Source organism: Takifugu flavidus, chromosome 17 (assembly GCF_003711565.1).
Source record: "Takifugu flavidus isolate HTHZ2018 chromosome 17, ASM371156v2, whole genome shotgun sequence".
Classification (NCBI taxonomy): domain Eukaryota; kingdom Metazoa; phylum Chordata; class Actinopteri; order Tetraodontiformes; family Tetraodontidae; genus Takifugu; species Takifugu flavidus.
Window position 1 is genome coordinate 11537256 of NC_079536.1, and position 16733 is coordinate 11553988.

A 16733-nucleotide genomic window follows, 5' to 3' on the forward strand; every position below is an offset into this window, starting at 1 on the left:
TGTAAACTACAATGGGAGTGTTGTGGTTCCATGCTTTTTAGACTATAAAACACAACAATCCCCTGAATGCTGCTACTAACATGAGCAAGTGTTGCGACTCTCTTCCTCACACACCCTTCACGTCTGCCAGTGTCACGTCTGCCACGTCTGTTTGTACAGGAAGAACCCCCCCCCCCCCCTCCTTGTTGCACCATCTTATCTTCTGCCCCAGACGAGGGAAATTCCTAACAAGTGTTATTGGTGAAAACATTAATGAAATGTAAGAAGAAAACAAACCATAACAGATAGAAACCACAAGATCGTCCACTTCTGAGATGAGCTGGTTTATATCACTGCTTCAGAAATACAACAACATCAACACCAACAACAACACCAACAACAACACCAACAGGTGTCCAGGTTACTACTACGACTGTTACTACTACTAATGTTGCTGCTGCTACTACTACTGCTACTACTGTTACTACTACTGTTACTACTACTGTTACTACTACTACTACTACTATTAATGTTACTACTACTACTGCTATTACTAATGCTACTTCTACTACAGCTACGGTTACTACTACTGTTACTACTACTACGACTGTTACTACTACTAATGTTGCTGCTGCTGCTACTACTGTTACTACTATTACTATTGCTACCACTACTACTGCTACTACTACTACGGCTGCTACTACTACTACTACTGCGACTACTACTACTGCTGTTACTACTACTGTTACTACTACTACTGCTAATACTACTACTGCTGCTACTACTGCTGTTGCTACTACTACTGCTACTACTATTAATGTTACTACTACTACTACTATTACTATTGCTACCACTACTACTGCGACTACTACTACGGTTGCTACTACTACTACTGCAACTACTACTACTGCTGCTATTACTATTGCTACCACTACTACTGCGACTACTACTACTACTACTGCGACTACTACTACTGCTGCTACTACTACTGTTACTACTACTACTGCTACTACTACTACTGCTGCTACTACTACTGCTATTACTGATGCTACTACTACTACTACGGCTACTGTTACTACTACTACTACTGCTACTACTGCTACTGGAACTACTACTACTGTGACTACTACTACTGTTACTACTACTGCTGCTACTACTACTACTGTTACTACTACTACTGCTACTGTTACTACTACTGCTGCTACTACTGCTACTGTTACTACTACTGTTACTACTACTGCTGCTACTACTACTGTTACTACTACAGTACAACTGCTGCTGCTACTGCTGCTACTACTACTACTGCTGCTACTACTACTGCTGCTACTACTACTGTTACTACTACAGTACAACTGCTGCTAATGATAATGACGATGTACTGCGGAGCTGTGGCCACCAGGGGTCAATGTTTCATTTCAACAGGCCGTTTGCTGACTGAGCAACATATCAACGCCAGTGTAGTTATTTTGCAGTAAAAGTATTATTAGATTGTATTTATTATGCGTCGGTTATTGTAATATCACCATTTATAACAAACGTTTATAACGTATTCTGATGCAAATGAAGTAAATATTAGAATGGATAATATCGGATAATGATAAAATCCCCAATCCGATTTGAGCGCTTATTTTTTGGACATTTGCTTTGTGCATCAAATCCGTTGTGCGTTAAATTGAATCCCACCCACGGAAAGAGGATGAACGCGACATCAAATCTGCGTGAATAAAATCCAGGACTCTGGAAGGCGCCCGTCATCCTCCTCCCACTGAAGGTGCAGGAAGGAGCTCCTGGACCAGAGCTTTGACTCCACAACGCTGGAGTGCCATCAGCAGCGCGGTCAGAAAACTCTGGCATCGGGTTGGTTTTCTCTGGATGCTCCAACCTCTTGGAAAGCGTCACGCAATTCGTTTGACTCCCGCAGCAGCCCGGCGGAACAAGGAGGGACGCGTTTGGGATAATGATGGTTCGCCTTAAATGCGCTTTTACGCGGAGCTCCAGCTGAGGTTTCATCTAAAGTCTGACTGGCTTCTGACAGCGTGATGGATACAAACCCACTTGCATTATTAAAACTTTCGCTTCTCTGGATTTTAGGTGAGTAACTATTCTTTTTTTTTAATAGTCAGAAGGGCTGAAACATTCCACCATGGAAACGATGGATTCCTTGTTGTTAGGGTGAGACATTTCACAGCCTTCAACCACCGTGCTGCTTTGTAAGTCTAATTAACTTTCCTCTGACGTTCACTGGGTTCCAAATTATTGTTAGGGAGAAGCGCACGCATTGACTGTGCTGCTCACCCTCATGCCCCAGTAGACAGAGCTGACCTACATCACCAGGGCCCAGAGTGGATTTTCTAGATCAGCTTGGAAGGATGAACTGATGTGTTGGCTGAAACACACCCACGTGTGCTGTCACGATTTACACGTTTTGGTTGCCGCAGGATTTGTCCTGCATATTTTATCCTATAAATGGCGGAAGTGATGCTGGATATTAGGAGGAATTCTGACGGTTCCAGTGAGGGCAGAGCAGCTTGACTGCTGCGCCTCGGTGATTACGAACAGCTCAGCGGCGCCTCCACAGCTGACAGGAGGATGAAATAAACTCAGGAGCCAGTTGATGTCACATTCTGGTTTTTAAGCTCAGTGATCTGAGCAAAATTGACAACATTTACTCAGGTCTTTTCTGAAGCTGCAACGGCATCTGCGCCGTGCAGACAGCTGCGGCCCTGCGTTGGAACCCTGAGGAGGGTTCATCCTATTTAACTCACCATTCCATCCTATATGTGTGTGTATGCAGTCTGATTCGCGCTGAACTCTCCCTTGAGGCTCTCCAAAGGGCAAATGGTGTCATTTTAGCTGCTGAGGTTCCCAGGCTGCACAGCGGTTTCCTGTGATAACTCTTAACTCTTTTAAAAGTGGTTCCCATCAAGATGGTGGGGGAAGGCAGATACAGGAACATCTTTGACGGTGCACTGCCTCCATCGGCTCACGTGCGCATCCGCTCAAGCCAATAAAGACCTCTTCACGCCTTCACAGGGAGAGAAACACCAGCGGCGCCTTCTGGGCCGCGGAGTCCAACCGCCTGTTTTCAGATATCAGCGGTCGTGGTGGGGTCGGTTTTAAATGGACTGAGCTCATCTCATTGCCCTTATATATGGAGCTCGTTATAGAGGGTGGTGTTAATCACTCACACATTCCAGGTTCGCGTCGACTCTCCTCTGATCTGGGGGAAATCTTTAAGAAACGAGGAATCTGGACACCGAGACGCCGGATCAGCATCGACCAATCAGCAGCCTGTCTGCTCAGCCTGCACCGTCACGTCCTGGCGTTCTCTGTGCCTCAATACGCGAGCGGTTATTTCAGTTGTCAGCTTTTTAACAATGGAAATGCAAATGGAGAGTGCCGTTCGCTAGTGCTGGAGATAAAAAATTCATCTCTCTGTTTTCACGTGCACACGGGACGAAGGGTTCCTCGCCGTCTTCAGTGAGAAACACACAGATAACACACGCCGGGCAGGCGGCGGTGATAAACGTCAGGCCAATTAGCCGCTTGGGGAGAGCTTGTCTGGGTCTCCTGGGGTTTGGGTCACATCCCGTCACTGTTTGATTGGACTGAGGTGCCAGGTTAAAGCCTGGACGTCCTTGATCCAGTGACTGGGGGCTGCTTTAAACCGATGCACAGATTGAGGTTTACACACGCAGATGCTGGACAGCTGCGTCCTCGAGCCTCACAGCAGCCTCAGGACGTGGTTCTGTCATCCGTGGCCATCTGAAACCCGGTAGACATCTGTTATCTGATCAAGTGTTTCACGTTATTCCGTTCACACGACCACAGTTTAATCTGATAACAGTCAGAAATCCACCAAATTGAATCTTTACAGTCATGTGGAGTGTTTCTGTTTGCATAGGTGACAGGACAGTGTCACACTCACAGCCAGAACACGGTAAAAACACATTTCTATCATGATAACTGGTGACAGGGTGGATTAGTGATGAGTTCCAGCATTATTCACTGTGAATAAGCCATAATTACCAGCAGGTGGATGGATTAATCCTGACCCAATGAGACAACCTTCGCAGCTTTGAGTGAATTCTGGCTTCACAGACGCATGAAATGATTCTGGACTGTCCTCCCTGGGGTCCACCTGCCGTCCCGCCAGTGGTGAAGCGATGAAATCTGTTGTGAATCTCTTCTGTCATTGAGCCGGTCTCTTCTGAACCGGTAGTTTGGGTGAAAACAACTCCAGTTTTTCCTTAGTGGCGCTGTTATAGTTTGTTACAGACATGTTTGATATGCAGCTTCAGAGCATTTTCAGTCTTTCATCTTCCCATCAAATATTCATCTGCCAGCAGGGGCCTGAACTTTTCCTCAGCACATCACAGTCAGCCGCTCAGGTCCTGCTCTTTCTGGTCTACCACTATACAACCTATCAGTGAATACCACATCTATGATCTTGTTATAAGAATTCACAATAACATGGTTACAAAAACAGGTAAATAAGCCGTTTCCAGATTCCTGAAGTCCTGTGATGCCCTGGAAAACCGTGAAGTCCTGTGCTGAAGGAGGCAACCGGAGAAACCAGCCATTCAGAGAGATTCTGACCTCCCACAGGAGAACGGGACCAGACGGAGCCACATGCTAAATGTGGATCATGAGTGTCACCTTCTCTCTGACTGTGACCCTGATGTGTTTCCACATTCTGTCTTCATCATTTAATCAGTATCGTTATTGAGAAGCTCGGTGGAGGACAGAGGTGGGGGGGGGGGGGGGGGGGGTCTTTTCTCCTGCTGGGACTCCATGAACGTGTGTTTCTCATGAACAGACGGGGACACGATCAAGTGTGAGTTGGTAGAAGGAGGCAGGAAGTTCAGGCCCAGAGCTGAGCCAGAAGGAATGTCCTTGTGAAAGCATTTATTTATTGATCTCTTTATTTCCTGTATTCGACGTTCCAGGTGAGCTCGTTTCAGCCGACAGGCGGTTTTTGCTTCTCTTTCCTTTTCTTAATGACTGAAAAATGGCTGACGCTTGACAAAGTTTGCTTTCCTCGTTTGCTTTCCTCGTTTGCTCTCCCCGCTGGCGGCTGGAGCTGCAGGCCTACTTACGCTCTCATGCATAGACGAGTCAAAACAAACATGAAAAATAAACCAGATACTTCTATTTCGGCGTTGACGCTCTGTGCGGCGGCGCTCTGTCAAACCAGCCCCAGATTGGCTCCGTGGGGGCCAGTTCTGCTCGGGCTGGGCTGTAATTTTCCTCTCAAAGCAGCAAATGGACCACGTTTACGTGGCGGCGCCGCCACAAAAACCTCTCCCCGCGTTTGGCGTCGACGGACGACACGGCGATAAACAGCAGCTCCGCTCTCGCCGCACCTGCTGCGTCCTCTGGCGCGCTCCAACGGTACCAGGTGAAAGACCTCCGTGTCATGGCCCGCTCGCACCAAGCTGGCCGCTGCGCACACGCACGCGTCTGCGGCCCACCTCATCTTCCCCCTTCCTGCTTTTGTTTGCCAAGTACCCAGAGTTCCTGTCTGCTTTGCACATCTTTGTCAGACTGAAGCTTCCTCTGCCTCTGCCGTGACCCCTGCACAACACTTCTCTGACTGGAGCCGCCGAACTTCCCTAAATCCAATATTTAACCGCCGGAGAGCTCACCTTCCTCCCCCCGGCGTGCTTCACAGTCTGTCGCAGTAAATTTGTAACGAGTTCTCCTGGGGAGAGATGAATAATAACCACCCAGCAGTCAATCACTTTGACCTTTCCTCAGCTAAAACGTAATAAAAAGCCATTTGACGATTCTGCCTGCTTGAAATAAATGCAAGCCCAGCCAGGTGCTAAAAAGAGGGTGAAGAAGGAAACAAAGTGGCGGAAATCTGGAGGAAAAACAACACGGATTGCGTAACCTTCTAATTAATCCTGTTAGATCAGCTGTCGACATTAAGATCCGTCCATATTTGATTAAATATCAGTGGAGACGGACGATCAGCTGACATCTGGCGTCTAGCTCAGCTCCTGGGGCACAAACGTCTCCAGAGTGGTTTCACGCCTGTGAATATTCTTGTTCGGGGGCGCCAGAACGTGAAGTTTTGTTCTAATAAAAAGTCGCGGCAGCGTGTGCTGATAGAAAGAGTGCATCGGCCCTGAGGGTGCACAGCTATTACCATCCTGAAGGCTTTTATTATTTTTATTATTAGTCAACCCTGGAACGTATAAACGGGTTTGTGCAGGGGCCATAACTGCATTATGTCCGCTGTAATAATCAAGTGGACCTTCAGACACTGGCCAGAAGAGCTCAGAGGCAGTAAAACTCTGCTGAGATCAATACCCGCCTGGATGTTAGTGTCAGACCTTCAGGGGGCTTCGCTTCATCACCACAGAGAGGAAAAGTGGGGCTCTTCTTCACCGCCTCAAAGATGGGCCGCAGCACAGCAGCCTCCTCGAGGTTCTTTCCTCAGACACGGTTCTGACAGCTCAGCGCGGTTCCTGGGAGAGTTGTGAAGGACAGATGAGGCCTCTGTCGAGGGATGACCTTCAGAACAGGCTGGTTGACCTTCAAACTGCTTTGTCTAGCAGAAATCACTGTCCTGTCCTCGTGATGAAGATGCCATTATTGTCCTAATGGTGAGGACACCCTTATTCTCGTGATGATTCAGATTCAGACTCAGGTCCTTTATTGTCCCAGACGGGGACATTTACAGTGCAACAACAGCAGAGCACGCAGAGAAAAATAAGATAAAATCGAATAGAATAGAATAGAATCTGGAATATACAAAGAGGATGTATATTTACAGTAATCCAGATAAATGGATACTCAGCCCCTGTATACCTGTACATAGTACAGAGGGTGAATACAATATACATATCTGAATATATCATATTCAGATCGTGCTAGCGGGCGTTATGTTTATTGTGCAGTCTGACAGCAGCCGGCAGGAAAGATCTGCGATACCTCTCCTTCACACAGCGAGGGTGGAGCAGCCGCTCACTGAATGAGCTGCCCAGTGCTGCCAGGGTGTCCTGTAGGGGGGGGGACGTGTTGTTCAACATGGATGACAGCTTAGCCATCATCCTTCCGTTTCCCAGCACCTCCACCGAGTCCAGGGGACATCCCAGGACAGAGCTGGCCCTCCTCACCAGTCTGTCCATCCTCTTCCTGTCCCTGTCCAGGGGACATCCCAGGACAGAGCTGGCCCTCCTCACCAGTCTGTCCATCCTCTTCCTGTCCCTGTCCAGGGGACATCCCAGGACAGAGCTGGCCCTCCTCACCAGTCTGTCCATCCTCTTCCTGTCCCTGTCCAGGGGACATCCCAGGACAGAGCTGGCCCTCCTCACCAGTCTGTCCATCCTCCTCCTGTCCCTGTCCGTGATGCTACTGGACCAGCAGAGCAGGAACAGTCTGCTGTTGCCCTTCTTGACCAGGGCGTCTGTGTTGTGTGTCCAGTCCAGGTTATTGTTCAGGTGAGCACCCAGGTACTTATAGGACTCCACCACGTCAACATCAGTTCCCAGGATGTTCACTGGTGCAGGCGGGGGTTGTTACGCCATGATGATGATGATGATGGTGGTGGTGATGATGATGATGGTGATGATAATGATGATGATGATGATGGTGGTCATGATGATGATGGTGGTCATGATGATGATGATGGTGATGATGATGATGATGGTGGTGGTGGTGATGATGATGATGGTGGTGGTGATGATGATGGTGGTCATGATGATGATGGTGATGATGATGATGATGGTGGTGGTGATGATGATGGTGGTCATGATGATGATGGTGATGATGATGATGATGGTGGTCATGATGATGATGGTGATGATGATGATGATGGTGGTCATGATGATGATGGTGATGATGATGATGATGATGGTGGTGGTGATGATGATGGTGGTCATGATGATGATGGTGATGATGATGATGATGGTGGTCATGATGATGATGGTGATGATGATGATGATGATGATGGTGGTGATGATGATGATGATGATGGTGGTGGTGGTGATGATGATGTGGTGGTGGTGATGAAGATGGTGGTGGTGTGGTGATGATGATGGTGGTCATGATGATGATGGTGATGATGATGGTGGTCATGATGATGATGGTGATGATGATGATGATGATGATGGTGGTGGTGATGATGATGATGATGGTGGTGGTGATGATGATGAAGATGGTGGTGGTGATGATGATGATGATGGTGGTGATGAAGATGGTGGTGGTGATGATGATGATGGTGGTGGTGGTGATGATGATGGTGGTGGTGGTGATGGTGGTGGTGGTGATGGTGATGATGGTGGAGGTGATGAAGATAGTGATGATGATGATGATGATGATGATGATGAGGGTGGTCATGATGATGATGGTGATGATGATGATGATGGTGGTGGTGATGATGATGGTGGTGGTGGTGTGATGATGGTGGTGTGATGATGATGATGGTGGTGGTGGTGATGGTGGTGGTGATGTGATGATGATGATGATGATGATGGTGGTGGTGGTGATGATGATGGTGATGATGGTGGAGGTGATGAAGATGGTGATGATGATGATGATGATGATGATGATCATCATCTGGGGGAGACAGACCTGGATCAGGACATGTGGACCAACATGTGCAGCACCTCTGTGTTGGACAGCACCTCTGTATGGGACAGGGACAACACCTCTGTGTGGGACAGGGACAGCACCTCTGTGTGGGACAGGGACAGCCAGTCACGTTGGTCTCTGTCCTGCCGAAGCAGCAGCTGGCAGCTGAGTTCCGCCTCTGCTGTTGAGCAACACACACTTTGGTTTAAGTGTCTCGAGCCCAGAATAGTCCAATTTGTCCTGAATAATAAACAGCTTGAATATTTTATGCACTGTGGACGGTTGACTCGACATTTCTAGTTCCTTGATTCCAAACTGTATTAATTATTAACCGTCACGTATTTAATGATTCAGCACATGAAAGGTGTCTCTGAAGACGCTCCGTAATGACTGCTGGCAGTGCCGGAAACATCGGAATTTCATTGAGCAACGTATCATTTAATCCATGGCGTGAGTGCGTCCTTAATGCCAAGGGACCGGGGCAGATGTTACGTGATGAATGATGTCGTTGCATGCGCAAAGTCTTAAATGGCACGTTCATAATGCATGAAGCAGCACATTAGTGACCTTCAAAGGATGCGCCTCGCTGCAGCGTCCCGTTAGATCTCGTCGTTCCTGCTTCTTATCCCGGACACATTGGACACTTCTGACTGTTGCAAATGATACTGAACAAGCTAGAAATGTTCCTTTGCCCACATCATTGGACCCAGTAATGCACCGTGATGGTTTTGTGTGTGTGTGTGTGTGTGTGTGAGAGAGAGAGCCCAGCTTTAGGAGCTCTGTGAACCATAAAAACAATCATGGAACCTTTTGGTTGCTGATTACTCCTCATTCCAAAGGTTTTGGTAAAATTAGCCACCAAATGAATCTTAATTTCCTCTTAAATGTGAAAAACATTCCTCCAAACTTCCTTTAAATCTTCTTATTCATTATCTGGAATTAAAGGCAGTTCTCAAAATGGCTATTTGGATATGAAATCTAAGCTTTTAAATCCACAGGGTTCGAACTGGCAACTTGTCACCGAGCAAGATGAGAGCGGACGCTCTCTCTCTCTCTGTGTCTCTGTGTCTCTCTCTCTTTGTTTCTCTGTCCACGGTTCCTAGGGTGGATTTATATTTGGACCACATGTTTGCTAATCAGAATCCTGCAGTTCAATGGTGCCTAGAAGATACTTTCATCAGTTTTTTTCCCCGTGTGTGTTTATTAATAACCTCAAAGAGCCTTTTTTGATCAACAGCACACGAAAAATAATTTCCCATTTTAACGGGAGAGCGACACAAGCCTGAGATCTCTCCCCTCTGTGCATCACCTTTAATAAAGCCACGTCTGACTTCATGTGGACAGCAGATGGAAGCAGTCTACATTTACAGATTAAGCCTTTAATGTCAAGCAGCACAGCTTGATGCAAAGATGTTTACTCCCTTGACTGGACATTAACTTGAAAACAGTCAGAATCCCAACACACACCCCGAAACATCCTCAGACACCAAAACAGGGAAACGTCTATATTTAGTGCGTAAACCTTGGAACTATCTTTGTCCCACAGGCCATCAAAGTGAGTCTCTGCTTTCTGGCACTTCAAAGGGAGAGACGCCTTCCTGCAGCGCAGCGCGTTGGGATGAAAGACAGCCTGTTGCAGGAACAATGAGCTGCTGCTGCTGCTGCTGCTGCTGCTGCTGTAGCTGCTGCTGTGCTGCTGCTGCTGCTGCTGTAGCTGCTGTGCTGCTGTAGCTGCTGCTGCTGCTGCTGCTGTAGCTGCTGCTGCTGCTGCTGCTGTAGCTGCTGCTTAGCTGCTGCTGCTGCTGCTGTAGCTGCTGCTGTAGTGCTGCTGCTGTAGCTGCTGCTGCTGTAGCTGCTGCTGCTGTAGCTGCTGTAGCTGCTGCTGCTGCTGCTGCTGCTGTAGCTGCTGCTGTAGCTGCTGCTGCTGTAGCTGCTGTGCTGTAGCTGCTGCTGCTGTAGCTGCTGCTGTAGCTGCTGCTGCTGTGCTGCTGTAGCTGCTGCTGCTGCTGCTGTAGCTGCTGCTGCTGCTGTAGCTGCTGCTGCTGCTGTAGCTGCTGCTGTGCTGCTGCTGCTGCTGTAGCTGCTGCTGTAGCTGCTGCTGCTGGCTGCTGCTGCTGCTGTAGCTGCTGCTGCTGCTGTAGCTGCTGCTGCTGCTGTAGCTGCTGCTGCTGTAGCTGCTGCTCTAGCTGCTGCTGTAGCTGCTGCTGCTGTAGCTGCTGCTGTAGCTGCTGCTGTAGCTGCTGCTGCTGTAGCTGCTGCTGCTGCTGCTGTAGCTGCTGCTGTAGCTGCTGCTGTAGCTGATGCTGCTGCTGTAGCTGCTGCTGCTGTAGCTGCTGCTGCTGCTGAGCTGCTGCTGTAGCTGTAGCTGCTGCTGTAGCTGGCTGCTGTAGCTGCTGCTGTAGCTGCTGCTGCTGCTGTAGCTGCTGCTGTAGCTGTAGCTGCTGCTGCTGTAGCTGCTGCTGCTGTAGCTGATGCTGCTGTAGCTGTAGCTGCTGCTGCTGCTGCTGCTGTAGCTGCTGCTGCTGTAGCTGCTGTAGCTGTAGCTGATGCTGCTGTTGTAGCTGTAGCTGCTGCTGTAGCTGCTGCTGCTGCTGCTGTAGCTGTAGCTGCTGCTGTAGCTGCTGTGCTGTAGCTGCTGCTGCTGCTGCTGTAGCTGCTGCTGTAGCTGTAGCTGCTGTGCTGTAGCTGCTGCTGCTGTAGCTGTAGCTGCTGCTGCTGCTGTAGCTGCTGCTGCTGTAGCTGCTGTAGCTGTAGCTGATGCTGCTGTAGCTGCTGCTGCTGCTGTAGCTGCTGCTGCTGTAGCTGCTGCTGCTGTAGCTGATGCTGCTGTAGCTGCTGCTGCTGCTGTAGCTGCTGCTGCTGTAGCTGCTGCTCTGCAATTGACCCAGGTCCAACAAACCGCTGCACTCTAAAAAATTTATGGACATTTACATAATACAGCAGACAACAGCTGTGCACATGTGGCTCCATCAATGACGTTTCAGCAGAAGAGAAAAGTTTTAGTTTTGAAATATTTCATGTTTTCTAATCATTTTTTCTGTTGTCGTTGATTTGCTCATTTACAAAAATGTCTTGTTGTCTTTCTCCACAGTTGATGCATCAGTGATGAACAGTTTATCAGGTAAACCATCCATCCATCCATCCATCATCCATCCATCCATCCATCCATCCATCCATCCATCCATCCATCCATCCATCCATCATCATCCATCCATCCATCCATCCATCCATCATCCATCCATCCATCCATCCATCCATCCATCCATCCATCCATCCATCATCCATCTATCCATCCATCATCCATCCATCCATCATCCATCCATCCATCCATCCCTCCATCCATCCATCCATCCATCCATCCATCCATCATCCATCCATCCATCCATCCATCCATCCATCCATCCATCCATCTCCTGAACTCTGAAGCTCCAGCTGGTTGTCCTCTGCTCTCTTCCAGCCAATGAGAGCTTCAGCCTGGAGCCCACGGCCCCATGGAGACCCTGCAATGAGTCCCGCCTGCAGTGGGAGGTGGAGGTCTGCGGCGAGGACTTCAAGAAGGAAATGGACCACATCAAGCTGCAGTACTGGTGTAACCTGACGCACTTCATTAGGTATGTTCACAGTCTTGTGGTTAAACATGAGGGGACAAATATTCATGTCTAAATATTTTACAAAACATTTGTGATTAGGTTTTAAATCTTGGGTAGATGTGAGTGGGAATGATAACTGGTCACATTTGAAGGAAAAGATATTTGGAGTCAAAACAGTGATGCTTTTATTTGGAAAACAAAGCAGTCTTCCTTATTCGTAACATATTTTTAAACTCAGCACCTTTATTTTAGCACTTCCTGTTTAAAAATTAAAAAAAAAATAAACAGCTTTTTTATTACTCCGTAGAGACAAAAAAGCAGATGCCCAGAGGCAAAACGTCTGCATCCTGTACAAATTTAGACACACACACACACATTTACTGTCATCTGGTAGATAATTAAGATTCACTCCTGCTGAATATTTATATCCTCAAGGTTTCAGCTTAAGAACAACGGTCCCTGATCGCAGCCAATACTGTGCTCATTTCCATCCAACTGTTCAGAACCGTGTTCATAAATTCAGTGTTTTAGCCCATCGTATGAGCAATTTCTTCGTTTAAAAGAGGAATCAGCGGGCAAGTCCTGTTGTTTTCCTTTCTTTCTGAAGGCTGTATGTTAGTGACGTCATCGCGCTGTAAAGCATTCCGCTGTCAGAAAGCGTTATCTATGTCCGCCTCCTGCAGTGAGCTGGATTTGTGTGAATTATGGGAGAGCAGCTGGAGGTTTGGACCATCTGGGCTCCGACCACACGTCCTGATTTCACCTCATTCCTTCCGCTCAACTTTGGCCTCTCTTCTGCTTTTGGAAGGGCAGCAGAAAAGAAAGGGAGGGTCTGTTTCTTGCACAATTTTGGATGCAATTCATTTATCCAATATTCCAGAGAAGCTGCAGGTTTATTTGTAACTCTTCCATTAGAATACGGGTGTGTGTAGCCACCCAGCTATATGGTTTCTATACGAACTGATTGGTTGTGTTCACAGACACACAGGTTTCCATAACGGCTCACCTGGACGTTCATATTTGTGTCACACAAGCATAATAAGATGAAACCTGTCAGTCATTTGCTAAATTCACCATTTAGAATTTGCTTTGTTGATGCTGGCAATAGAGAGGAAGTGGAAATGAATCCAAATCAACTTAAATCCCATCACACACACACACACCACACACACACACACATTTACTGTCATCTGGTAGATAATTAAGATTCACTCCTGCTGAATATTTATATCCTCAAGGTTTCAGCTTAAGAACAACGGTCCCTGATCGCAGCCAATACTGTGCTCATTTCCATCCAACTGTTCAGAACCGTGTTCATAAATTCAGTGTTTTAGCCCATCGTATGAGCAATTTCTTCGTTTAAAAGAGGAATCAGCGGGCAAGTCCTGTTGTTTTCCTTTCTTTCTGAAGGCTGTATGTTAGTGACGTCATCGCTGTAAAGCATTCCGCTGTCAGAAAGCGTTATCTATGTCCGCCTCCTGCAGTGAGCTGGATTTGTGTGAATTATGGGAGAGCAGCTGGAGGTTTGGACCATCTGGGCTCCGACCACACGTCCTGATTTCACCTCATTCCTTCCGCTCAACTTTGGCCTCTTCTGCTTTTGGAAGGGCAGCAGAAAAGAAAGGGAGGGTCTGTTTCTTGCACAATTTTGGATGCAATTCATTTATCCAATATTCCAGAGAAGCTGCAGGTTTATTTGTTACTCTTCCATTAGAATACGGGTGTGTGTAGCCACCCAGCTATATGGTTTCTATACGAACTGATTGGTTGTGTTCACAGACACACAGGTTTCCATAACGGCTCACCTGGACGTTCATATTTGTGTCACACAAGCATAATAAGATGAAACCTGTCAGTCATTTGCTAAATTCACCATTTAGAATTTGCTTTGTTTATGCTGGCAATAGAGAGGAAGTGGAAATGAATCCAAATCAACTTAAATCCCATCACACACACACACACACACGACCGGAGGCCAGTATAGTGTTAATAAACTGGTTGTTTGGTGTGGATCTAATAATGCTCATTCCTCATCCCAGAGGTGTCAGCAGCAATTCAGAGACAGAAACAGAGCAAGGTTAACGTGTATTTTATATTTTCAAGTCAAGGTTATAGGCTCTCATAACGTCTCGTCTTATTTTGACTGAATTCCTGTCACACTCTCCTTCCATCCATCCATCTTTTACAACTTTTACCACATCCAGAAACCATAATTCACTCATTACGGTTAGCGATGGGTGACGGGAGGTCTTGATTCCAGTCCATTGGTCCAGCATAATACTATATAAAATGCAAGGATTCAGACAGGAAGCGTGGGGAGCGCATGAAGCGTTGCTCCCCTCCCGGTTCTGTACATTAGAATGATAATAGATCCTGAACATGTATATGAGTGAGGGAGGAATGAGGGATTAGAGTTGGCTGAATTGATTCTTTAAAGCCTGAAGCTGCCTGACTGGCTTTAACGCTCTGTTGAAAGAGATGAGAGTGAAGTGAAAGCCCGTCACCATTCGCGGTGATGGATTACATTCCAGACCTCCTGCCAAGACTAATTCTCAACAAAGGCAATTAAAAGGTTATTTCTTCCCTTCAAAGAACAAGACGCTGACATCAAGCGTTTTGCTTAAAGCCTTTCAATCTTGCCCGACTCTAAATGTCGCGTATAACACACGTCCCCTGCAGGTTCTCCCCTGACCCGTGTCTTTCTGTCCCCAGTGAGTACTACCGCTTCACTCAGTGCACAGAGGTAAAGTCCAAAATGGTGCACTGCTACTGGCCCAACCCGCTGGTGGAGAGCTACATCATCCGCATACACAAGCACTTTTTCTCCAACTGCACCAACAGGCAGGTGGTGTACGTGGACCCCCCCGACAAGACGCTCACCGTCCTCATCCTCGTCCCGGTTTTCCTCACTTTAGCCATGATCGCCCTTGTGGTCTGGTGCAGCAAGAGGAGTGACATCCTGGCCTGAAAACGGAGGACCGAGGTCAACGTTAAACATCTGGACCAAACGTCTGAGTACTCGGGTGATAATTTACTCATCCACTATACTGGCTTGAGCAGTAAAATATGTGACCGGGACCAGAATTGAGACTGGAAACAGGAACTGGAGCTCTGTTTAATCTCCAGACACAGACTCCCCGACAGCACTTGCCCCCCCTCCCCCCTCCCCATACATTTAAAATGTTCTTTCTGCTCAGAGCTGCACGAGCTGCATCCTGTTGTTCCCACTGCTTATGATTCAGTAAGGAAAGCCCAGAGTGTCGCAATATGGCACAAGAAGACGGAATCCATATCCTAACTGTTGAAACAGTATCCCGAACACAGAGGTTTTGGGTCCCTTGAGTTCATCAATGCTAATGGATCATTGTATTGTTGCTGGTTGCCAAAGTAGCCACCAGGCATGATAGGAAGTGCCTGAATACTGGTGGGAAAGACACTCCCAGCGGTACAGAAATGAGTCAGATGTGGGCTCCGGCCGGATGGTGCCGTTGGACCGTCACCATAGAAGAAGGCCAAGATACGTAGCGGTTTATGTGTTTGGGGACTGGATTTTCCTGTGGGACTTTTATAATCATGTAACTTATCGAATACTGTTGAATATGATATACTGTCGTTGTTGACCGGGGGGGTCGAGCCCCCACGAGACCTCATTCTGTGCAGTTTCTGTATGTTCACTGTTTGTGCTGTCTACTGTATATGAACCCTCACTGTGGTGATACTCTGTATTTTTTTTTGGGGGGGGGGGCGTTGAATGCAAATGTTTGAATGCAAATTCTTTACTTTGTTGTCATGTTCTGACGTGCAAAGAAAACAAAACCCAGCTTCTTTAAGTTTCCATCCAGAGTACGAGACGTTGACCTTTGACCGGCGTCGCTACACCACTGTTATTTATGGGAACCTCCTCAGCCAACGTGATTAAATGTCTGTGAAGATATCTGGTTGCCAGGGGCAGTCAGGTTGTCTTCATCCTTGTCTCCTGTCCTCCCCTGTCTTCTGTGTTGTTCCTTGTGTGTTCTCACCTCCTGCCACTCTGCTCTACCTTCACCTAACTCCACCTGGGTCCACCCCCCCTCCCCCATCTCCATACTGTTGTTTTGTGATTTGGTAGCTTTGCTAATTGGACTGACTCTTTGGATAATTAAAGCTTGTCTTGAACCCTCCGCTGCGTCGTGCCCTGGATCTGGTTTCAGTATATCTGCTCTGAAGCTGAGTGAATTCACAATGGTGGCGTGAGAATTCAGTCTAATCGACGTTGCCGCCAGAGAAAACGGATTTGAACTCGTCTGTGGAAACCACGGGGCGAGGGCCTGGGAAGGCGAGCGTTTGTGTACGTGCAGACTGAGGAATTATTCTTCTAATCAAACAACAATTTTATCTCTGCCTGCCAACAGTTGCACAGAGAATCCCTGGCACAGTGCGATGCATTCGTGTAAACCTTTGAAACAATACAAACCCTCCAAATCTTATCATTGCATCATGTAAATACACTCACACAATGCTGTCATCGCTGTCGGTGGGTGATGTTCAATGATGTTGACATTACAGTCGACACTCTTCTGTGAGGCACGGAGCCGGAAACGA

The 16733-nt window shown here is 47.5% G+C and overlaps 1 protein-coding gene across 1 annotated transcript; it reads left to right on the top strand.

Annotated features, from left to right (window-relative positions):
* Nucleotides 1-1671: 1671 nt before the first annotated feature.
* On the top strand, nt 1672-16312 carry LOC130513508 (receptor activity-modifying protein 3-like). The gene is made up of 4 exons (XM_057012292.1): nt 1672-2070; nt 11654-11683; nt 12020-12173; nt 14865-16312. Exons 1-4 carry the CDS (start codon nt 2019-2021, stop codon nt 15118-15120), a joined length of 492 nt encoding a protein of 163 aa, XP_056868272.1. The 5' UTR covers nt 1672-2018; the 3' UTR covers nt 15121-16312.
* Nucleotides 16313-16733: the final 421 nt, after the last annotated feature.

Coding starts and splice junctions, on each gene's coding strand:
- LOC130513508 (XM_057012292.1), top strand. CDS start 2,019: ATGGATACAAACCCACTTGCATTATTAAAACTTTCGCTTCTCTGGATT. Junction 2,071..11,653: donor TTCGCTTCTCTGGATTTTAG/GTGAGTAACTAT, acceptor CTTTCTCCACAG/TTGATGCATCAGTGATGAAC. Junction 12,174..14,864: donor AACCTGACGCACTTCATTAG/GTATGTTCACAG, acceptor TTCTGTCCCCAG/TGAGTACTACCGCTTCACTC.